General features: G+C 43.4%; 1 protein-coding gene across 1 annotated transcript; it reads right to left on the bottom strand.

Moving 5' to 3' along the window:
- MMEL1 (membrane metallo-endopeptidase-like 1) lies at positions 1-24,847 on the bottom strand. The gene is made up of 23 exons (XM_010152769.1): positions 24,798-24,847; positions 24,497-24,660; positions 18,440-18,499; positions 17,451-17,612; positions 16,960-17,040; positions 16,378-16,473; positions 15,659-15,777; positions 14,896-14,961; positions 12,621-12,755; positions 11,919-12,008; positions 11,520-11,656; positions 11,139-11,232; positions 10,784-10,912; positions 10,406-10,504; positions 9,954-10,037; positions 9,586-9,689; positions 7,772-7,830; positions 5,552-5,671; positions 4,360-4,493; positions 3,753-3,818; positions 1,472-1,567; positions 483-559; positions 1-100 (listed from the first exon to the last, which is right to left on the bottom strand). Exons 1-23 carry the CDS (start codon positions 24,845-24,847, stop codon positions 1-3), a joined length of 2,322 nt encoding a protein of 773 aa, XP_010151071.1.

Below are 24,847 nucleotides of genomic sequence, written 5' to 3'. Positions count from 1 at the left end.
TTACCACACTCGGCATTTCTCTGCAGGATGCATGGCCGTGCCTCGTTTACAGCGGAACACCTCCGAGAATGCTTCGAAGTTCTGCAAAGATCCCATCACCCTAAACAAAGAGAAGGAACTTATTTACATGGATGCAGGGCATGGAGATGATGGCTCTGGAAGACAGCAAGCCACGTCCATCGAGGGACTGAGAGTCCCGTAACTCAAGCAGTCTCAGAGCAGGGGATGCTTTACCTAAGAGCAACAGAGCTGACGAGACTAACCAAGTGCTACAACCAGCCGAGCACACAGTAAGTGGGTGCTGCTCCGTTCGCTAGAGGTTGGCAAACGGACCCGGCCAAGGACCGGGATGTGCTCCTCGGCCGCATCCTGCAGGCTATGGGAGGAATTCTGAAAGGGAGCCCCCGAGTGTCTTGTCTGTCGTGGTACAACGGGTTGAACCGAGGGAGTTACCCGTGAGTAAATCAGTTAGTAAAACTCACCTGTATTTCAGAGGGCTGTGGACATCTGTCTTGATTGACTGGCTGGCATATTCTGGTCTGTAGGAACCACACCACACCTAGACAAGGAGGAGCAATCATCAGTGGTCAGTATTAACGGGAATGCAGTTTGGGGACCTTCTCACTGCCTGAATTTCCAAGTTCTTCCTAAGAGCCATCCCAGTTTGTAACGATACAGTTGCGGTACGTTTTTTAGAGGAGGCAGACTAGATAGAATTGTTTCCTAATCAGTTTTTGTTTTGTCGAGTTCGGGGATCAAGAACTGAGGCTTTGGGGTACTGATTTCACCCGTGTGTTTCCTCAAGCAGATGAGCTTCAGCCCGAGAGTCTGAGGCACACCACCAAGTGTTTGCCCACTGTCAGACACTTGACCTGCTGTTAAATGTGTTACTGGGAGAGTGCAAACGTGGGAGTTTCTCATCCAGGCTGAAGGGTGAAATTCAGCTCAGCAAACTTACTGCTGCTGCACTGTGAGTTCTACAGAGGGAAATATGTGGAGTCTGTAGCAACATGTGATCTCTATGTGCTCCTGTTTCATGCTGCCGGCCTGGTATGCCTCAGGCATTCACTTTCCTCCAGCACATGTTAAAAAACGGATGAAACCCCATCTGTACCGAAAGCAAGGAGAGTTTTCTCATGAACACTAGTGGTACCGGTATTTACGTGAAATGGCAAGGCCCTGAAGCTGCTGTCCCAGGAAGCTGTGGTCTGACACACCTGTTGCTCATAGATGCCCTGTTTCTCTGTATCCTCACGCCAGCGGGGGAAAGTTACGGGAAAGTTCCTGAAAACTCTTCCCTCTAATGCCTAAACCATCTTTTTCACATCTGTCTTGAGGACCTTTCGATGAGTGTAGTGGACAGTGAATCGCTGTCCACAGGGAGCCTGGACCTGGTTTTCTCCGTAACCCTTTGGACAACCTGATTTCTACTTTCATGCAGCTTGTAGCAGCTCAATCCAAGTGTTCCTACCTGGGCAAAGTTGAGGAAGAAAAGCTGTTTGTGGGACAGGTTCAGTCCAGGCAACTTTGGCTCCTTCCCTTCCCGTTCCAGCCACTTTAAGTAGGCCTAGAAAGGATAAAAGATTTAATTCTGAGAAGCAACAGGGATGGCCTGTTCAGGCTCGGTGGGTATTTTAGTCACAATGTCTGTGAAACCCAACATGCCTTCTTGCCATATTTCTGAGACAAACAGTCCAACTGACTGTATGACAAAGCTGTCACCAGAAGTAGTCTGTTGACTTTTCTAGTGAAAAAATGGAACACAAAGGTAATTTGCTTTCATCTTGCTAAGTACAGTAATCTCTGAACTGAAAACAGGAAAAAATACCACACTCACCTACGAAGTGGAGTTTTAGAGTAGCAGTTATTGTCAGCCAGTTGGCCTTCCCTGCAAGATCTACGTGGTTTTTAGAGTCACTCAGAAACCTACCCTGAATTTCCTCAGCAGGGTGGCACAACCGTCCCAGCGAAAGGCATGCCGCTACCCTCACGGACCATCAGTTTGCTGCTGCGTCTCGGCAAGCAAGCGTGACAAAGTGCAGCTACTTACACCATGGCTAAGTAGAGCTGACGATAGATAATAAATCAGTGCTGCTACACAGGCTGAGTGCCCATGTGAAGTAAAATCATCAGCCTTCACCTGACTTTTTCTACAGGAATTTGTATCTGGAAATAAAGAGTTAAGTCTTCTCCCCAGTCCTATAGTGATGATTTTTCTCTCTTCAGGTAACTGCTCATAAAATAGCAGATAATAACCTTGCTCAATGTTAAATCCATTACCTGTTATTGTTACACATTAATTGGCCAATTTTCTTTTTTTAGGTATATTGACATAATGGAGACAAGTTAATGTGTCCTCACGCTGCTTAATTTCAAACGCTCTATTACCTTATCCTCTCCCAGCTGCTGAGCTAGTCCCAAAGCACGCAGCACAGAGAAGGTAGGGCTGAGGGTAAAATACAATCAGCGGCACAGAGCATCGGAGGATGCTGTGTGCAGGCAGGTTCTGTCATACCACACCACTCTGCCACCGCTGTAACGGCTTTTAGAATGAAGTACAGACCCGCTTTAATGAATTCATTAATTTCAGTGGCATCCCTCAGGGTCAGAATTGTCAGATTTCTGAAAATACAGGATGTTCTTATATAAGCACCCTTAGCTCTTGCCATATTCAAAGCAGCAGAGATAAGAAAGTTTTACCATGACTTCTGTTAGGACTATTTGTCAAAAAGAGCATTCCACGCTCACACCTGAGCTCCGCATGGAAAGAGCCTTTGGTAACGATGGTTTGTGAGCCTGGAGGATTAAAGATACTGGGCTTCTCTGAGGCCGGAAGCAGACTTTCTCTGGTAGAGTGGGAGAAATCAGGCGATGCTATATGCAGCAGTGTTTGTAATGGGTAAAACCACGCTGAACAGCGTCGTTTTTCAAGCCTAGCGTGGAGGCCGTGCTCCGAAATACCAGCTGCGTTTCCCTGGGTTTGAGAATAACCGACTGGGTGGAGCAGCCTTTCATGTCGGAAAGAGGCAGGTGGTTCTGAGATTATCAATCCTTGTGGTTTTATTCTGCTTTCTAGCTGCACGAAAAATAAATAGCAGCAAGGTGGAAGGGACTTCTTGGTGTTATTTTCCTAAAGCTCATAAAACACACAAAGAAAGCAGCAAGAGGAGCTAGGCTGACAGAGGAAGGTATTCTGGTAGATGGGATCCCTCTTGGGAAAGAGACGGTATTTCCATCTATGCTTTTCGTGTCCTACCTGCTGTGTCACTTTTGAGAGCAAAGATGAAAAGCACGGGAGAAATAAACTTAGAAAAAGCAGTTGCTGTCCTTCATAATATCACCAAACTGCGTTGCCAGGAAGTCAGTACTCTGTTGCCATGTGACAAGCTGTGTGAAGTCGTGGCTGCCGTTTTCAGAATTAAGGGCTTTAGAAAATGGAGCGGGGTGTACCTTTTTCCTCACTAATACTGTGCCTGTTTATGAGCAGCGCCTTCGTTTACCTGAGGCAGAAGCATGCAGCATCACTGCCTGTAGTACATCAAAGTATAGCTAGGAGAATTGGGTGGTCTTCTGCTGGGTGCAAGAAGGCCAGCAATCCTACACTGTGGGGACACGAGCTTCTAGATAACTGAGGCTTAAAGTTTTCAAATACGGTAATAACATCTCCATTCTCATTTTTCTTATGACAGAGTAGGTAACCCCATTGCTGAATCCCAGGGGGAAAGTTCCCTCACCGGATATTGGAAGGTTACCTTGTAAGCCTGGCGGACTCCTCCGTTATCTGCAATGTTTTCTCCTAACGTGCTTATTCCGCTGACCTGTGAAAGAACCGGCGTTCCTTTACTCTACAGCCAGTAACATCAGCGTCCCTAAGCACAGCCATGCATCACGGATGGCCAGTCACGGCTGGAACAGAGGGAAGCAGTGACTTTGTGCTGGGGCAAAGAAAGAAGGGAATGAGAATTGAAAAATCAACAGGGTAAAAGCTGTTGCTTAGAATAGAGAGGATATGTAACTTGAGCATGGGCTGCTGGGCAGAAGAGGCGCTAGCAGGACTGGCAGAATACAGTAGCAAACACCAGATCCTCCTCCCCCTTGCAGAAAACACCTCATCGGGGCTGGCAGCAAGAGCGCATGAGCCCAGTTCACCATTAAAACAGCCGCGCGCAGATGCTGCTGGTTTTCTAGGCTACGCTGGTGTCCCCTAATTTACAAGAAACAACCCCTGTATCTTACTTCCAAACCATTATCCTGTAGCGTGTGGGGCTTTATTCTTAGTGCCTGTAGAGATTCTCCATGTACATTCCTTGGGTTTCCATTTAAAAAGCCAGCGGTGTGGAAACGGCTGGTTTTACTCACGTTTTGTCCTCCAGCCAGCTCCCAGGTGTAGTTCCCATACTGAGAAACCATGCAGTGAGACTGCTCCTTGAAATGCGTAGCTGAGAAGTTGCTCCACCAGTCAAACATATTTCCGTCTTTATCAAAATTCCTACCTGTGCGAAAACCCGAGAAAAGAGGAAAGTTGGGAGTGAGGGTATGTTAGAGCAACCGGTCTGCCAGTGCAGTGCCTGTGTCTTTAGTGTCAGAGCTGCACTCCTCTTTCCTGCTTTGATTTACATGGTCAGTGCTAGAGATTTGTCAAAAATGATTTTGGCACAGGGGATTCTCCTTGGCACAAGGGAACGGACAAGATCACTTGTGGTCCTGTCACCTCTGTTACTCAGTGATTTCCTGCTCGCTCAGCAGCCCTGGCTCCAGTTACAGCACTGAGGCCACATGTTATTTCAAATTCGATTACGCAGACATCGTGTAGCAAAAGTTATCAGCACCACTGAGGGGCCTAAGGTGCTGCTTCTGCGTGTCCAGGTGGCAGAGCGGAGGTTCGCAGAGAATGAATCGCTTTGCCACAGCAGAACGAAGCTGGGAGTGCAGTCCTGGTGGTTGTGCCCTCAGCCCTCCGGCTAGAGCATGCTTTCTATTTGCTATAGATCTAGACTTCTGAGGCCGTATCGTGTGTCCACGTGTCATCTGCTTAATGAACATGAAAAAACCACACTGAAGAAACCCCATGTATGAGAAATCACTGTCTCACTCAGAAGTGAGTTTTTCCCCAAAACTATTTTACAGAGCATTCTAGAAAGCTAATAAAGTCAATTTATTTTAAACGTTCGTGTGGAAAACAACCCCTCTCCTGTGCTACCAAGGCACTAGGGATCTCTCTTCTATCCCAAGAATGTAGTTCACAGGTTTCGTTTCACTTCAGGAGCCAGCATACCTCCTTGCATTCTATTTCCAACCTGATAATGCTGTAAAAGCAACAGCTTTTCCTGATAATTTGTTTGTAATATCCGCTTGCTTCGTGTGACCTGCTTGGCTCATGAAACAGTCGCTGCAAAAGGTTCAACCGAAGGTTAGCGGAGCGCCCGCATCGCTCCCAGGCAGTGACCCGGCGGGTGTGTGATCGCGTGCGCGTGGATAGTCCGGTGTAACTCCTTCTCACAGCGCAATGAGTGCAGCGGAAAGAGTAGCATTTCCTCAGCTATCTTCTCACCATTGTCATCAAATCCATGGGTAATCTCATGCCCAATAACCATCCCAATGCCTCCGAAGTTCAGAGCTTGTGGTTGGTGTTTGCTGAAGAAAGGGGGCTGTAGGATCCCAGCAGGAAAAACTGCAAAGGGGAAGAGAGAGGGAGGTGCTGTAAGGTAGCTTTGTTTTTGCACACTCTGCAGACAGCTCACTTGGGTTAAGTGTCAGGAAGGAGGATAAAATATAAAATTATTAGAAACATCATTCCTCCTCATGTGAAACTGTTTCTCTCTTGATAAATGGGAAATGACAAGTTAATGCAGGTTTAATTTAGCACATCTGCAACTACAGCATCTCCTTGTTGGAGAACCAAACATCATTTACGCTCCAACTTCAGCCTAATTTGGTCCATAGCATATGCTGCAGTAAGTCAAGAACAAAGTGTTTAGTAACTGTCTGTTGGAGACAGGTATCACTGGTGTTGTAGAGCCACATTACAGGGCAAATAATGGATGTTTTATTGCCTTATTTTCATTAAAGAAAGGTTAGAAACCTTATCCTGATTACCAACAATACCCGGTGTGTAAAACACACCCGGCAGTAGCTCCTGCAGACCACTGACAGCACTGGGATGGTGGTCTGGGGTGGAGGGGGCAGTAGGAGATCTATCCTTCTCCAGTCTGCTGGCAAAAGCCTTATACAGAATCAGTGGAGTTTGGCCTTCACCCCTTGTACATAAGATGAAAAGGTTATACGCTTCTAGAGGAATTAAGACTCCATGCAGTTCATGCTAATAAGATATGTTCCGAGATGTGAGATATTGAAATTATATAGCAAATATTTCATTTAGAGAAAAAAACCCTTTTTGACTATATAGAAGGTTTTCTCCATGCAATTTGGGGGAGAAATATGTGAGACAGACTGCAGTAAGCAAAGCAAGGAACTGAAATTAGTGTGGGAAATTATTTACCCCAAACTAGAGACAGCAGGAAACAGGATTTAATGGACATCTACACTATCATGGGTAGCTGTGCCCAGATTTTTGGCTCTCACATTCAGCCCCAAAATGCTTGAACAAGTTACTTCCATATTACTTACAGGGACAAAGTTGCAGGGGAGCCAGTCTTCTTGAAAACCTGAGTTCCCTGCCTGGCAAGCTGGCTCACAGCTGATTATGATCACCATAAACCCACTGTGGATAAATAGGGAGCCTGAGCTTGGCTGTAAGCACTGCTCTAAGGTGGTGTGTACAAGCAAGTCACGGGAGTACCCTGAGAGGACTGGTCACAGCTTTTTCCTGCACCCACAATACGGAGGTAGGTGGATAACATATGGAAACCTGCTCTCTCTGATGAGGCTAGAGGGTGACATTATGAGCCCATTGGAAATTTCTGCTTTCAGCAATCACAGAAGTTTTCCCTTGGACTGTTGGTTGGGCTGTTTTTGGCCTCTGCCCTGTGAGCAGGGTGCAGTTGCTGTCTGGTCTAGAAAAGGCACAGCTTTTTCCTCTTAAGGTATTTGGCAGTCTGGGAATCTGAACAAGCATTACTTAGTAGAAATGAATTGGTTCCTCTCCTGTTTGGGGTGCTCAGAATTCAGTGAAGACTGACAGTGAAGGGGGTGCTCAGAATTCAGTGAAGACTCTACAGTATCTGCAGGCTTCATCTGGGCTTCTGGTCACCTGCACAGGCTCAGAGATCATGGAACACAGGGAGCCTGACAGGTTTGCTCTGTCTTAAGTCTGAAGATGATCTCTGCTAAGAAGAAGAAAGGTTAGCCTGACAAATCTGCAGAAACTCACAGATCTGAAGTTCTGTAAGCACAGTCAGGTTTCCTTAGTCTGTTACACCTCTTGTCAGTGTATTTTTCCATACCATCTGTACAGGTAACACACTGGAGAGCTGCTCTTGTGTTTATCAGGAATGTGGAAACATGACTACCAACAGCCCAGAATACGCTGTGAGCATTCTCTGGTCTCCAAAGCTGGTGTTTGTACAGTAGCAGTTACTGTCCCAGGCTTCCAAACATAAGGCTGTTCCAACTGCAGTATACAAGCCATGCCTGCAAGTGGGGTGGTGGGGAAGCTCAAAATTCAGCAACAAAGCAACTGCTTGAAAAGCACAGCCTGCCCACCTTGCCCAGGTTTTCCATAAGGCACAGGCCAGTTTGCCTCTGGAGAGCAGACCTCCACCCCTGCAGTTAACTAGAGCCATGCAGGTGTCTAAAACAGCTGCAAACCTACCGATCTGGTTCCGATTGGGGGAATAGAACGCGTTGACCACTGCAGCTCCGATTATCCATCTAAAAATAAACGTTACACACAGTCACAATTTCTTTTTTTTTTTTACTGAACTAATTGTTAAAAAATGTAGGCTGCATATAAGGAAGGGACTGAGGTAGGAAGAAGGGTGCCACTGAACACAGCTGTGAAGAAATACTAATGCTAAATATTACTAGAAAGATGTAGTTTGTTACATGGAAAAAGTGCAAATTACTGGATTTCATGTATCCTCAAACTACCAGGCAAAGACAGCCTAATTCATGAATCCACAGAAAGGTTCCCAGAAATGTGCTTTAAACTGCACCTGGAATGAGCCAGAGGTATTGGGAGCTTTGGCTAAAGGGTCAAGACCATCCCCCTTTGTAGAGAGGCAGCAGATGTAGAACACGCTGTGTGGATTGAGAAAACCAGTGCTGTGCAAGGGTTTGTGCTATAAGGAGCACCTTGACTGAGTCTTCAAGACATGAAGAAGCAGTAAAAATGCTGTTATGTAGCTGACTGATCAGAAAACTCCCTTGCTGAGTTACTCATCGGTAATTCACTGGAGACTTCTGTCTGCACTGTGTACCTGCATTTTGGTTTTTAACCTCACAGGAAGAGGGATAGAAAAAAATGAATAGGCTCTGTAGTAATTAACTTGACTAATGCTTCCCTTTGAAGAGTGTTTGTTTGCTTGCTTATTAATAACTCCGTTATTTTATGTTTTGTGAAGAAGTGGTTGCAATCCGTCCTGGAATCTACTTTCCTTTGTCTCAAGACATTTGTTTCCAGTATTGCTACTAACAAACACCACATCAAATTGGTCTTAGCTTCCTTACTTCTGCCTTCTCTTGCAGTGTCTGTCACTGATGCATTCAGCAGTTGCTTTGCCAGATAGCTGTACTGGAGGTGTCTGCTCAGGAAGCTAACTGGGCTAATAAAAGTTCAGACTGGCTAGCTCACAGCTCTGGAAATCAGGTCATATCCCAAGGCATTTGTCGCTGAACATGCAAGCCAGGGCTTCTGGGGCACATCCGTGTCATGGACTTGGCAGGAGCTCAACTGCACTTGAAGGGCTGGAGGGGTTGTCCTGGTAATGTTCCTCACTGGCTAGTGATGCCAACCGCTCACTCTGGAGCTGTTGGTTACAATTTATGAACGTGCTGCCTTTATTTGGTTGGTTTAAGACCAGCACTAGCTGAGGATTTGTCTGAGTGGAGAACTGCAAGGTGACAGCAAGGGCAATGCGGGCTGAGACCTGAGACTTCCTCAGGATGTATTTATGGAGTCAAAGAAAGGCTCCACAGCTGGATGCAGCACTCCAGGTGGGGTCTCACAAGAGCAGAGCAGGGGGGAGAATCCCCTCCCTTGACCTGCTGGCTGCACTTCTGATCCAGCCCAGGATACGGCTGGCTTTCCCAAAATTGGGCATATTTCCAACAGAATTCTGGCCACAATATTAAAGCTTTCCCCCTGATTATAACTTTTTTTAGAAGTTCCATGATATTGCTTATCTCATCCCCTCCTGAGTTAGCAGACAGACCTGTCACTGCTTTTGGGTTAAGCAGCTTCACTACCTGAATGTGAAGCAAGCTGATGAAGGACTACAGAGATTCCAAGAGAACTGGATGAGTTCCTGCCACAAGAGGTTCAACAACTACTTGTTACATTCCAGGAAATAAATTATAAGATCCCTGCCCTAAGCTTTCCCGGCCATCCACAGCATATGGCTTCAACACAATAATCATTATTTCAGAATTTAGACTGTGTCTGTAGCGCGATGTCTGGGAACTTACATATCTTGGTCAACTCTCTCTCGAAGCTTCTTCAAGCTCTTTTGGGCTCCAGCTCTCAGGTTTTCCAGAATGTTTTCAAAGTAATTGTGTTCACTGAAGTTTAACTAAAGAAAACACAGATCCAAGTATATTACTAAGCTGTGCAGAAGGAGGAATTCCTTGTGCCACTGAATGTGTCTAAGAAATAATTTGACCGTAAGATCTCACTTAATGGTTAGCTCTCTGCACGCATTGATTTATGGAATGCTCAGTTGGTATGCTCTCCAGTCACTTGGAAAGGGCAGTTGCACAGGTGTAAGTATTGCCATCAGCAAGGGAATAAGGCTTTTATGTTGAGGTACTGACTGAGGTATGCACAGTGTACTTACATTGGCATATTCCTGATCTAGTTTTTCATTCTGGTCTTCCAAAATATAGTCTGGATAGCCAATTTGTTCTTTAATTGCCATTGCCTGGAAGAAAGAAGTTTAATGTTTCTTCTTAATTGTGAGCTTGGGATTTACTTTAAAGTTTCAATACACATAATGGTTCAAATTCTTTATTGTTCATCTGGTTGTGAGAACCTGGATGCAAATATCTGCATGGCAGGGGGGTTGGAACTAGATGATCTTTAAGGTCCCTTCCAACCCAAACCATTCTGTGATTTAAAGACCTTGTTGAAATTATTGATCGTAACCCCCATTTAGTGCAGGCTAAGGGGTTATAGGATAGTGAACACCAGGGGTTATTTCCTCTCATTTGTAGAGGAAGTGGGAATAGTAATGCTACAAAATTTCGAAGGCTTCATGGGGGAATACTCAAGTTCCTTGTGATCTCTGACCTTCTCACGAGCTTTCTCTTTGGATGCCCCATCCATCCACTGTAACTCATCTAAAGTCTCAACGAACGCTTCACGGATCTTGTCTATTAAATCTCGAACCTAAAAAAGAGGCAGGAAGAAATGAATCATTTACATGCTGTTTTTCCCAGGCCAGCTAAGGAGGTGTGAAAATCTTCCTAGTGAAAGATGATGTCCCCAAATTCTGTGCTCTAAAACATGGTACTCTGCATTTAAAAGGGCATTGTAAACGGGTTCTTATGCCTTCTGACTCTCAGCTGATCGATGGCTTTAACAACGAAGGAGGTTGGGAGATCATGGAGGGGAATGGGCACTGCAGACACAGTGGATGTACAATAGTATGAAGGGTAAACTACATACCATCCTCTTGCTCTCACCAGCAAATGCCTCCCTGACATACATCGCTCCCACTGCGTTCTCCATGTTGTTGTTGACGTAACTCACGCACTCCCTCCAGCGGGCTTCCTCCAGTGTTGTCCCATAAAGTGCCTGCAATGCAAAACACCACGAGATTAATTCTGCTTGCATACATCTTCCTCAATCGTTGCCTAAAGAGGTTATCTTAAGACAAAGGCTTCTCCTGTGGCAATTGCTCTTAAATTTGAGGATTGCATGACATTATCAATACAGTGACATGATGAGGGCTTGACCTGCTGACCCTGGGACTCTCTTCCAGTACTATATTCCACGGTCTCTTTAGGAGGAGAGGAAATACCTTCCTGTAGCTGGCCCGAGCATCCTTGAAACGCCGACTCAAGCTGCTGACTCGATCGATTACCAGTCGCCAAATGAGGTAGTTCTGGATGGTCCTGCATGGGAAAGCAAAGTAGAGCTTAATCCCCTGTGAAAAGCATCACTACTGCAGACAGTGAGAGGGGGATCTTAATCTTGAATGGAAGTAAGAAAAGAAATGATTGCTGCCAGTTACCAGTTTCACAGCCTCTACTGGTAACCGTCCTTATTTAGGCCCTTGGAAGGCATTGCCCACACTTTACAGTGAAGTGGTGCCATTTTTCTCAGAAGCTCTGGCAGAAGTAGGTCCCGTAACTTACATTTCAACAATACTTTTGTGTTGGATATTGTCCACTTTCTTTACCTTGCGGAGTACTTGGAGATAATTGCTTTCAGCTCTTGCAGATAGGGCATGCCATATACAACAACTTCTTCTTCTGGGTCAACCTGAACACTTACTGAAGACATGACACCTTGGATGAAGCAGGTCCAGTTAAATTCCTAGGCAGACAAAGACATACACCAATGCCTGGTGTTGAAGTGCCTTAGTAACAGTCTGGACTTTATACAGTCTAGGGGTTTGAATGAAGTTGAGGTGGTGTTTAGTAGAAAAATGCTTTTTAAGAGACTCTGAAGACAATATTAAGAATGGGAATAATTTTACACCTCTTTGTTGCATCACTGTTAAATTCACAAAGCCATTTCCAGTTGGAATGGTAATAAGAGGAGGCTGAAAGTATTAGACTGCTCATTAACCACTTACATTCAATGCAAACTTTTCCTGTAGCTCTTTTAGGGTCATTTTGTTGTACAACAAGGTTACATCATGTCGTTCTTCTGCTGGGGTAGTTGCCTGAAGACATTCACAAGGTTATTTACTAGAATCAACTGACACAAGTGTCAATGGCTGAGATGGTACGCATGCATGTGCATATACACTCAAGTAATATGCAAATAACACAGTTTATTTTGAAAAAGAAAGCTCATTTGATGGTGTCCAGTGCTGCTTTCTAAATTTTACTACAGGAACTCAAGGGTCCCCCTATTCAATAAAGTTTCAGTAATATGTTGAGCCAAGTGGTTCCCTTCATCCTCTTTAGAATGGAAGGCTAAGCTCTTGGAGTTTTTTAGGGTGCTGTAGTCTCCTAAGGATGCAAGGGAGCTAGTCTGGGTGTTATCAGAGTGTGCGTTTAGCAGAAGAGGGAGTATCCTGCTTTAGGAGTGATCCAAAAATGAATGTGGTGGGGACTGGAGTAGACAGAGTAGCAGTGTATACAGTAGATATAATTAAGCACACAGAGACTCTGATTTCTGGGCTGCCCACAGCACAGCCAGTCGTCTTCCCCCTGCTTCCTTCTAGGCCATGAGTTTGCTGTGTTGAAAACTGCTGCACAGAAGAGCAAAGGACACTTTCCCTTACCCCTCGCCCCCAGCATCCTGGGAAGTGTGCGATTTCTGTACTCACATTTGCAATCTCTGTTTCAAGCTCCATAACCTTTGTCATTTCCTCTTGGACAAAGGAATCATCTTTAGACACGTTCTTGTCTTCCCGGATCATTTTGGCGATGGTGATCATGAACTGCAGGTAAGCTTCTCTCACCTGCACGCAAGAAACGGAACACGCGTGTAGCAATCTGAAGGTCTGCTGTCTACCATTTCTCGTTCTGCAAACCATTCTTGTTGTTTTAGCCTTAGTGTGCTGGGGAAGTCCTTGGCCCAGGGGCCACCACCTCTGCCCGTGTCTGATGCAACCTGGCTCCTTCACTCTTTTCTCATCTTTTTTCCTACCGTAATAGGTAGTACTGCAATTCCTAGAACCTTAGGCCGTCCTGGAATACCTCACAGTGCAGTTGCCGGTCTCAAAATACATAGTCAAAGCAACACTTCCTGCTTCTTTGTGCATTCCAGGTGGTTGTGGGTTAGAACTCTTACTTCAGCAAAGAGAAAGCTCTGTGCTTTGAGTTGTTACGCTATGGGAAAGTGATCTGCACTAGCCAAAATACCGGGGTAAACATGGAAGGTTTGACTTCTCTGGAAGTAATACCATAAATCTCTTAAACTCTGTTTTTACTATCTGAAAGAAAAGCTCTGCCCCAGATGGTTCCCAGCGATACCTTTGTGTGATTGCCAATAGGAGGGTACGGCTGTGATTTGTGCCTCAGAATGGACCTTGAAAAGCTGTTTGGCTGCTGAGGGAGTACTGATCTCTGATACAGGGAAGCTTAGTGCTACCTATCCTTTGTGCATACTTTCCTTCCTCCACAGACCTTGGAAACCAGATAAATACAGTAACTGTTGTGAAATTGAGTCTGGGCACTTACATGGTTTGTGTTTTTAGGCTGAATGCTGAGGCCTTAATCAGGCCAGACTCTCACAGGCCTCAGCAGGAGTTTTGCCAAAAGATGCTGGACTAAGCACAGGGGGAGTTTGGGTCATCAGAGTTGGGTCCATTGTCTGTGGGAAGTGAGCTGTTAAATAGCAAATAAAAAGGGGTTGTGTCTCCTCCTTATTCATTAAGATTAAAACCACAGGCTTGGCCTTTCTTCTTTATAGCTTCAAATTGAAACTGTATTAAGCAGTACTGTTTTTTGCTAATTTAGGATTGTTTATGTAGTGTACCTGATTTTCTACCTCCTGCAAGTCAATCTAAGACTGACTTTCACGCAGCAATGCGTAAATATCCCCCTTTTCTACTCTAAGGGCCCCTACATAGGTGAAACTTGCAGAACAGAATGCTAGTTCCAGCAGCCGTCTGCAGTTCCCAGCACAACTACATGGAGATTGTTTTGTATCACGAGACAGATTAGCAGAAGTTGGCAGTTTATAAAGGTGTCCAGAAGGTGTGGAAAACATCTCAAACTTCACAGGGCTATATTTTGGACTATATTTGACTATATTCTCATATATAATACATCGAAGTAAGAAGAAAACTACTCACTGATGTTTTCATCTGCCTTTACAGCCACTAGACAAAAGAGTTGAAAATGCTGATTGTTGTTCTCTGTAATCCCTTCCATTCATATTAGGAAAATTAGTTTGATGTTAGGCTGCAAACACTCTTTGTTAGCATGACATAACTGAGGAAAATAAAATGTACTAACGCAGTATTTTCACCTTGGAGACTGATAAATTACCCGGCTACGTTTGCAAAAGCTTTCTACATATCTACAGAAACACTCCCATTTTTGCTCTGAGCGTTGGCAGAGAAAAGCAGCTAGAAAACAATCTCTCCCAACTTTTGTGTAATTTGGGGGAGGGGTGGGAATGTTAAGTGGCAGAAGATTATTACCAGCTGAGTGTCTGTTCCATTAACACAGCTATTGCTGCTCTGTGTAAAATACTTGGTTTAGTTTTCAAGGTTTTTCCCCTGAATGAGCATGTGAAAAATTCTGAGTTTTGGTGTTTAACAGAATTAATTTCAGGGGACTGTATGGTCAAATGTGATCCAGCCTGACTGTTCTTCTCCCATATCTATAATCCATCTTTCCATACCTTGTCAAATAGCCAGATCCAGTGACTTTAGAAGAAAAGTGAATCTGAGAACCTACACTGAAAATGTGAACCCATACTTCAAAATCAGACTGACAGAATTTTAGCATAATTGGGAAAAATGTAGCAATGAATGTCAGTCTAATACTGGTTGTTACATAACAGGATATATTTCTGTTTTCCAAAACACAGGGATAAGCAACAAAGTTGTCTTAGTGGCACACAGTAAATAAATTACAAGGCATACTTACTCTTTGATAGTTGCCCCCATTAAAGTAGTAATCCCTGGATGGCATTCCTAAACTTGGCTGGTCTATCTGAAGGAAGTGATACACATTTTTGGTTAGTGATAAACAGAAACCGGTGTTACCCAAAGATATCCTTGAAAGGCAACATGAAATGTTGCAGGTGCCATCCTTGGAGTGTTAGAAGGACAACAGTACACTCTTACCAAAAAATCAAAGAACTCTAGCTTTTTAGGAACTGGGTTGAGATGGAAGGCACAACTTTTGTCTCTGGATTTCTAGATAAGGACAGGATGGATACTTAGAGTAGGTTATTAAGCAAAATCTTTAAGCAACCATTGAGACCCAAGAATAAATTTTAAGCAACTTAGAAAAGAAGTTGCTTGACTTGAGGTCTGAGACTTCATGCGTAAGCCTTCGTGAAAAAACTCTGAAATACTGTTTATGTGCTTTAAAAACATGGCTTCCTGCTATATATTAAACCTCACGGTCACTTTGCAAGTCACAAGAAATTTACAACCCTGAAATGCTGCAAATCAGCAAAGGTCCATTGAGTTTTATTTCTTTAACTGAAGCAAAAATGATGCTGCCATAAAACGGTTCCCCATATGACTGAGACAGATCTGCCACTTGGGGTACAGAACTGTTGCATACGTTGTGCCAGTATTGTGCATACCCACTGACTTATGAAAGCTAATCTGTCTGCAGTGTAAATAACAATCCACTATGATTCTGGCACAGAAATAATTCCCCACAGCTTTGTTCTTACATAAATGATGTGTCTGCTGGAATCCCGGTCATCATTCCATACAAACATGTCAATGAGGACCCGTTTGTTAAATCTGGAGTTCATTATGGAGAGCTTTTCTTCCATGCTCCAGTATGGCTCTGGGAGATAAAAGGGAAAATATACATTATTTATCAATACGTACCAGGGCTGATTAAGTTGTATAGTTTGTAAGCTTATTGCTGATTCAGAAACCGACTGGATGTCATGTGAGAATCCTGGTACAGGACATCCCTATAGCGGCTAGAAATGGCTGGACTGTTCTTACTGTGCTTCTCTGGGTCAGTGATATGAAGTAATCAGTAAATAACTTATATGTGTGTGTATACAGCTCCAATTGCCTATGCACAGTATAAATCACCATGACTTAGCCTAGTTAGGCAGTTATGCTCAACCCCTAATCAATATGCAAGCATGAGAACGCAGCTATATTGGCTACCTTGCTTTTGATTGCATTATTCGTGTTGGTCCTTTAGGTTTCCTAACTGTCTTAAAACGTACACTGTTCATGAATGAGGTCTCATGGGTATTAAATATATGCTATCTCACTTAACACAGATCATGGCATGCTAAATATGTATGGTGCCCTGGCTTTTCTTTATGCAGAAGTTAAAGCGAGGCTCTAATGTAGTGACCGTAACCTCCTTAGTGCAGTAAATAATGCTGACAACACTGCTGAACTCCTTCAGGCTCAGCCTTACCGTTAGTCTTATTCCAGTCTGCAGAAGCCACTGGCCAATCTCCAACCATCGTTAAGGCCTCTAGCAGAGGCAAGGAATCTCGTTGCTCTATAAGACCTGTGAGAGAAAAAGCAAATACTGTATTGTTTTCATAGGGGGGGGAAAAAAACCAAAACGAAGAAAAATAGATAAGGGGCCTAACAGTTTAAATCTGAAACTGAATTTGTGATAGCAGAAAATGAGATACCAAGAAATCATGTGTCTCCTACATTAGTCTTCAGAACAGTAATGAAAATACTTCTGTTGACTTCAGTCCTGGTTTTGACTGAATGGGTTTGGAAAGGATGAAATGGGACACGGTTTTGCTTTCAGAAAGGCTTTGCATTGATACCAGAGGTAGGCAGCCAGCATCCATCCTTTCCACATCCCAGAATGTGTATATTAACGCTGTGCCAAAGCATCTTCATTCATCTGAAGGTTAGCTTTGTGGGCAAGGCCATTCAGATTAGATAGATACTGACTGGCCTTTTGCTTAGAAGTATATTGGTACTCTTTTACATCTGGTATTGAACAAGAGAATCAATGGAACAAGAAGAGACTCACTCTCATTCATGCATGACTTGTAAAGTATTTTAGCTTTCTGAAATGCTTCTCTGTCCCCTTGATCTGAAGTCTCCAGCACACCTGGGGAAGGAACCATTGTAGTGAGACATTTTTGCCCTGGTGAGCTTTGATCTTTTCATAGAAATCACTGAGAATTTAGGGCTGTGATAAATACTTGTTACTGTTGGCTTCAATTACTGTGAAACCAGGGTGCTCCTTGAAGAAGCTGTTAATGGAAAAAGTGTCAGGAAGAAGGTCATGCATACAGCTTGTCCTGCTGCTTTTGAAGTTAGTACCACATCACCTATGGCTAATTTTTAGTGGGAACAGGATGTTCCCACAAAATGGATGTAGTAAGAGATGTAGAGATTAAAGGACTAGAGAGAAAAAAAAATCAAAACGCTTCTCTGGAAGTTTATTTGTCTGGCAGTAAATGACATCTGAAACTAAACACAACTGCATAACCAAGGATAGAGTAGCTGCATTCTTACCTTTTAGGATGATCTCCAGCTCATCTCTCAGGATGTCAAAAATGCTGTATCTGGAGCTAGTTTCTGGGATAACGTGCCGGTTCAGCCAGCCCCCGCAGGCATACTGGTAGAAATCCTTGCAAGGGTCAGCTGTTGGGTCCATATTCTGAATTATTCTAGCAGCTAGGTATCAAAATTGTAGAGTTGAATTCCACAGATTGCCCAAAGACTGTCAATAAGCTGCTTGGCAAGAAGGTACTATGTTTACACTACTTATAGTGGCTAAGACTCCTTCCTGTGTATTATGACTCAAAGGATCCTATTTGCTGCTTAAAAATGGAAGGAAGCCTCTGACAGCAGACACTGGCACTGTGATTGTACTGCTCTCCAGAGGAGGCCTCTGAATGGCAGAGTGGTTCTGCCATGGTGTGGTACCAGCGCTCTACCTGGGGCCCTAGCTTAGGCACCTGCCTCTGGAGTCAGTGTTTCCAGGGGGCAACTGGGAACATCTGGGCTGGAGCCCAACCTCTCTTGATTGCATAGAATGGAGGTGTACAAGTAGATGTCAAAACATAAGAAGGTGAACAGCTTGTGTGTAGAATGCATTCTATTTGAGAGAAAATTGGGTCTGAGGGGATTCTTATTAATCAGGGATTGACCCACACAGTCTGTATCTATGTCCTTGTGCTGCAGGCCAGAGCCAGTCAACTGTTGGCTACACTGGCAATTTTCCTGCACTAATTCCTTATGGGTGATACTCCTGGTGACAAAGAAAGCATACAATGGAGAAGTAGTAAGAATAGTTTGTTTTGCTCAGTGTTTACACATGGAACTGTATTTGAGGACAGCTGTACTCGCTGCCTTTGACAGCAATACAGTGTGTATCTAGCCCAAGGGGGAACTTTATTCCTTTTCAAATTCTTCACTCTTTAAGCCTGAACTGTTGTTTATTCAGGTTCAACATGTAAAACACCACCTCTGCAATAACCACGGGCAGTAACAATCGTTACCTGCTGTAACGCATCCAGGAGTGGTACATATGTTGCCCGAATTGGTGCCATAGTAAGTGCCTGCAAGGAGAGGAATAAGAAAGGAGAGAGAACTAGTTACTCATCAATGATGTTTAGGGATGATAAAAGTAAGTGTGTGAAGGAGATTGTGGACCTATGCTTATGTCTGCGTTCTGCCTTTGAGAAGAGCCTGGAGATGTCCAGTGAAGTCACTATCGGTCACCTCTGCATCTCGGTACTCCAAGGAGGAGATCTGAGTAAGCCCCCCAGATGATGAGTGGCCTTGGCCCTGGGCACAGGACAATTAATTTTGCTGGTTTAATTTCCAATCTGTGAAACTGGACTAGCTTAGTATCTACTTTTGTTAAACAGACAACTACTTGGTTCCACATTGGAAAAATAAAACTTGGTACCTTTACTTTCTTAACAGGATTAACCATGTTTTTAAACTCTTTTGCTCCTTACATGGGGATGTTTGCAGAAAAGAGTTACTAAGAGAATTCCTTCCTACGAAAACAAGTGTTTAACATGACAGCAAACAAGATTACAGTAATTCAGATAGAAATAAAACAGTGGGGAAGAAGAGGGCTTTGAAGTTCATCAGTGGAAGCAACATAAAAAGCCCCCACTGTGATTGGGAATGTAAGGCTCGGGGTTGAGCGAGTGCCGTGCTGTGAGGGACCAGATCTGCATTAGAATAACTGCATGCTGCCTTACAGTTTAGTATCTAGCGATCTGAGCCTTGGGTGAGCAAAATGCACGTAACGATGTGAAGCTGCACATCCAGGGGTTTAGCTCGTTTGTTTGGATGAAGCCAAGCCCAAGACTTGGATTTTCCTAATCTCTAATAATTAAAAAACAAACCCCAACCCAGAAACCTAAAAGTCAAGGGTATTTCCAAGGAAAAAGAAGTCTCTTTGGGGAAAATAAACCAGTAGTTCAAAGGCAGGTGGAAATTCTCCATAAAGGAGAAATAGCAATGGGTGGGGTGAGAGATAGACCTGTCCTTCAAGTATGGCGTGTTTCTCGGGGACTGGGCAGGACTCAAATGAAGTTTGGTTGTTTTCTTTAATCAAAGCTTCTCTCTTTAATATAACCTGACAATGTCTAACTTCAGTTTCCGGAACCCAACTGCTTTCAACAAGATTCTAACTCCCCACATTCAAAAAGCCCTTGTGATTGTGAAAATGTAACTGAGCTGTACAAGCAGGGACGCCAAATCTGTTTTGAAACCTTGGCTGCACACTATGAAACTCTGCCACAAACCCAGATAATTAGAAATGGCGGGTGAGGGGCTCTCAGCTTACTTCTGAAAGTGGCTCCTTTGTTTTTCTATCAATTCTCTCTTTTATGCCTCAGTGTTATTCCTGACAAAGAACCAAGCCAACCTGACTCTGTATGAGATATGACCAACACTGCCCTGTTTTGCTTCACAACATATTTGTTGGGTCTTTGCTCACTTGACTGAGGCTCTGTCTACTGCACCTTTTTGAGCTTCAAATAACTAGGAACAGATATAAAATGCACCTTCTAAAGTCTCAGCTAGACAATATGCATTTCATCTGCTCAAACTACTTTGCTAAAAACAGCTGCCCAAGTTTTCAGTGGAAATACAGGTATTTCCCTATGTATTTATCTTTTTCTCCCTGCTCAAATATAGCTGACCAGTTGAGATATAATGATGTAGAGACTCTTGCTTTGACTTCCATGGACTAAGACTGCTGCAAGTACAGATGTGGTAGGAACAACTCGGATTAATGTTCTACAAAGCTTAAAAGCTGAAACAAACCAAATGTCTAGCAGGATCTAGATGGATGGGATGGGGAAACTTCTGAATGTGAAATCATTAACTGGTACATGGGCTCGTGTCTGACAGTAACATAAAGCATGAAGATAGCAATTTGTAGCAAAGGAAAATCTGCATAGATGGCTCACCTCCTGAATCCCACATTTCCCCTTGCTGCATAGAAAGTAAATGCATCAGTGGAAGGGTCTGTGGGGAATCAATACCTGTCTCTTCTATCAAACCTTACCTCCTACTTGTCTTCTCCCGCTGCCAAGTTCATCTAGGATCTAGCTTCTTACATGTTTTTTCTCTTTTAAAATTAATCACTCCATTTTCCCACCTCTTTCTTCTAAGATACCTCTGGGTATACCTTTTAAAACTATCAAAAAGGGATGTCAAAAGAACAGAAGCGGGCCAGAAAGTTTTCATCACTAATTTGTGCATTACCAAGTTCCTTCATGGCTCTCAAAATTCAAGACCTCTGCAGCATCACCCTTGCATTTACCTCATTAAGAGTGTCATACTCTTGCTCCGTTGATAGCCTTCTAAGTAGAAAAGCACCAATGAACCCTCTGCAGACTGAAGGCTTTCCTCACTTTCAGTCTGACAGAGCCCCATCAGAAAACTGACAGTGGAAGATTAGCTTTAATGCAGCTAAATAAAATTACCTTAGCTATGGGACTACTCCAGATGGAAGAAAATGAGGGAAAAGACGACACTAAAGAGGTCAACTGCTGACCTGAAAAATGGCAGAGCTAGGACATGCTTCAGACCCCACTGGAGTCACTGTGGATAATTCTGTTGTCTTAATTTGACTTTGCACGAAGCCACTAAACAGTATTACATGCGCTGGTCAGCAGCAGGATGTAAGAACACCTTTGGAGAACTGCAGAGCACTGTAGTCCTCCTCCGCAGTTCATCATTTGAACGACAATTCTTTTAGAATACAAGTTGCTTTTCACAGCCTTGAAGGTCTTTTTTTAGACCACAAAAGCAAAAAAAATCATTCTGTACAGCCTCTGAAGCGCAGTTTGTGTTTAGTGTTTTCCTACTGTGCGTTTGGAGGACCACAGATGGCTGGGGATGGCACACACTGAAACAATTAGATCCACAGCTGTCATCAGGCAGTCAAGTGTGAGCTTTACCTTTCAGCACCTTAGCTGTTTCACACAGATCTCACCTGCAGCAGTGCTGTCAGCACTTGCAGACTTTCTTTGTTGTTGTTGCAAACAGCTCGCTGTTATAACAAATAACGTAGTTGCCAAATCTAGCTTTTTTTTCTTTTTCCACAGCACAGGAATTGTAGGAGCAAAATGTGGCCTTTTGAAATCCACTCCCAGAACAAGGTGGTGCCTAGTCCAAGTGCTGTATTTCTCTTTGTTTGTAGCCTGCCTAACAGGCTAGAGCTTGCCCTCTAGCTTTCTAACAGCCCCTGCAACAGACGTTAGTAGTGACAACCCGTGGGGATTCAGACACACACACACACATAAACCAACTATGAATCTTACTTGTGAGGAGCTCCACAAACTCGGTAGCCAGAAAGTGGATAAAAATATCATGATAAACTACTAACATAACTTTTGAGTAGTTGGGACCAGCAGTTAGGTGAGAATATATTGTTTGTAACTCTAAGGTGTCTGGAGAAGTCACTGACTGACTTCATGAGTCAGCTATAGCAAGTGGTGAAATGTTCTTCAGACTGTAACCCTTCCAACAGGCGATGAGATTTGGAGTTAGTAAATATTTGTAGAACATAGCTGAGAGAGAGCTGTGAAAAGGCTGCAAAGATGTATGTGTGGGTGTGATGGAAAGATTGAGAGCATGGTGTATTCAGATTCAAAAGTGCTTTCAATTCTGTCTACTTCCCTTTCTATCCTCACCCAAATACTACTCTACTACTCTTAAGTTTTCTTTTAGCTTATTTAGACAAGGTTTTATGGGTATGAAAACTTCTTTGGATGTCAAAAATCCCCAAACTGCTTCTAGAACTACTTAACTGCTTTGCTGCAAGAGCTTCAGTGGTTTTGTAATCTGGGTAAGTGGATAAAAAGCAGTGAGTATCAACAGGTATTACATGCTCTAAGCAGAGGCCTGTTTCATGCATCACAAAGCTCTCCTGCAAGCCATACACAAGCAGGAAAAAAACACACTCCCTGATCCTCAAAGTCTAACTTTATAGATAAAAAGAGAGAGGAAAATAAGGCAGGATAAGAGATCCTTTAGTTTTCCATTAGCTAAACAGAACTAATTTTTAGAGGCCTGTCTGGGTCATGTCATTCTGATAAAGGATGTACAAAAATGAAGTGGCAAATCTGAGGCTGCTCCTAGAAAGCAATCCAGTGTCCCACGCATGGCTCAAAATCAATATTTGAGTGAAACTGGACATAAAAGAATCCCAAGGATAACACTCTTGGTTCTGTCACAAGAATGGTGCTCAGCTACACTTTTTTTCCTGTTGCTGTGTAGGATTTACATTACACAGCTTTGAGCAATGGGAAGTCAAAGACTTCAGCTTTTTGACTCGGCATTGGGCATGGGCCTAGATGTAAGTGTGGAGTATTTGGACAAAAATTTTCCTTCCAAAAAATGTTCCTGTTAGGCACTCATCTAAAAGATGATGTAGACTACAGTTCCTGCTGCTCAATTCCTACCTGTGCATTACCTAAAGCTAGTGGCTACTCTAGGAAATGACTACACCGTGGTGTCTCCTGCTGCAGTAGTTACACTACGTGCACTTGAGTGTAAACTGAGAGGGAGAAACTCCACGTTGGTGCTGAAAACACTTCTTTAAGGCACTAGAAAACAGCTGGGAGGAGCTGCATGCTGTACAGGACAAGTAGCATTATCAGCTCTGCAATCACTTTGTAGTCACATTTGGCGTGGAATGTCTGAATCTGGGAAACATTTCCAATCAAAGTTTAATAGCTAATACGAGCCTGCAAAATATTTAGATTTTGGAACTGCTTTCTTGCAGATAAGCCCTTCATCAAAAAATGTAATAGCACTTGCTTTACGTGCACAGGCTTTTCCCATGGATTTAGAGACACCAACATTTGAGCAACTATTATTAATACCTCTATTCTGATTTGCCTGAACCTGAGAATGAAGAGCAGAGCAGATTTTTCAAATCCTTTACTTGCGCAAGCAACAAAATTCTGCGTAGCTCTGTATTTTGATACAGAAACTCCTACGTGAGGACCCAGCTCTGGGGGATTGTTTTTCCTCCTGTCTCCTGAGCTAACAGGATAAATATAAGCAACTTTCTGATGAGTATTATGAATACCAAATACCCAGAGATTTCATCTAAGAGTGGAACAAATGCTGATAACAATTGCTGGCAGCAAAAGGAGTAAACAATAAAAAGGCTTTTTTCATGAGTTATTACTCAGAACTGTGCAGTGTTTTACTTACATGTGCTGAAGAAAGCAGTTCGCTGCAGGCAGGGGAGGCAATGTCAGGGGAAAACAATGCCTTGCTACAGTTTTGCTATTCATACTTCTTAGTTTTATTCCCTAGTGTTTTCTCTGAATCCAAGAGGCATTCATGGAAATGACAAACATGAGGTGGGTGCTGCTACCAATCATGTTGATGGCTTCACAGAATGTTTAATTAGGGCATTGCATTTGGTGGGCTAGTGGAAAAACTTTGTTTTGAGAGTAAGCTGTTCTGCAGTTAAGATATTTAGGCAAAGCACCTCAAAGTAACGTGCCTCTTGTGAGGTTCCTGGCAAGATGTTTGCATGAAAGTCAGGGAACCAAATCTCACCGAGAGATCGGGTTGCCTGATGTAACATTAGAGAAGTCTCCCTTTCCTCAGCAGCATGCTGCTTATTACAGTCTGAAGGCTTTTTAAAAGAAAAAATACCAATTTCCCCTTTAGCTGTGCTAAGCAGCTGTTGCTTTATAACTCCTGGCAATAATGAATCTTAACTCAGGCTTCTATAAAATAAGGAAATGTCACGCCTTACACACAGACGGACACCTTCCCCTTTAAAACAGTGCAGTGCTTTCTTACCTTTGTCAAAGCAAGGCTGGCTTCAATAAGATGCGTAGAATTAATTAAAAACAGAATCTTACCCCACATAATTTAAAAATGAAATAAAATCCAACATAATCCTCTCCTTGCATGAGCTTGGAGCAAGGCAGAGATAGCAGAGTCCCTCACAGAGGCGACCTCAGTCTCCCTGCATTTCTGTTTTCGTTTAGCTCTAAAAATCCAGACTCCTATATTGTTTGCAGAGAGAAGAGAAGGATTATTTGTGAGTTCCTTACCTCTGCTGCTGGCATACAGGATCACCAGGACGACCACTGCACAAGTCATGAGGAGCAGCAAGACAGCCAGACCGATTGCCACAAAGCTCCAGGGTTTCTTCCCAGATTTTGTTGATTTTTCCACAATATCCATTTGACTTTCTGATTTCCCCATTATGGTAACTCTAAAGGGAGGAGGGGAGGGTAAGAAAGAATTAACAGCACAGTTAAATCAATATAGGGATAAATACATGACAAATCAGGGAGAAAAAAGAAGCAGAATAAAAGCAAAGATAGACAAAGAAAACTTCCAAATTATTACATGTATTTGTCCATTTGATTGTCCACAGATTTGCCAACCTCATTCTCCAT

The sequence above is a fragment of the Eurypyga helias genome, unplaced genomic scaffold, assembly GCF_000690775.1.
Source record: "Eurypyga helias isolate BGI_N326 unplaced genomic scaffold, ASM69077v1 scaffold23885, whole genome shotgun sequence".
Lineage (NCBI taxonomy): Eukaryota > Metazoa > Chordata > Aves > Eurypygiformes > Eurypygidae > Eurypyga > Eurypyga helias.
Note: the sequence above shows the minus strand (reverse complement) of the source record. Positions and strands in the feature narration are given on the sequence as shown.

What these genes read in the sequence shown, in the direction of transcription:
- MMEL1 (XM_010152769.1), bottom strand. Translation starts at nt 24,847, where the DNA reads ATGGAGAATGAGGTTGGCAAATCTGTGGACAATCAAATGGACAAATAC. An exon ending in TCCTGGATGCGTTACAGCAG is followed by an intron (nt 17,613 to 18,439) that starts GTAACGATTGTT and finishes TTTGATACCTAG; the next exon opens with CTGCTAGAATAATTCAGAAT. An exon ending in CACAGCCCTCTGAAATACAG is followed by an intron (nt 101 to 482) that starts GTGAGTTTTACT and finishes CTCTTTGTTTAG; the next exon opens with GGTGATGGGATCTTTGCAGA.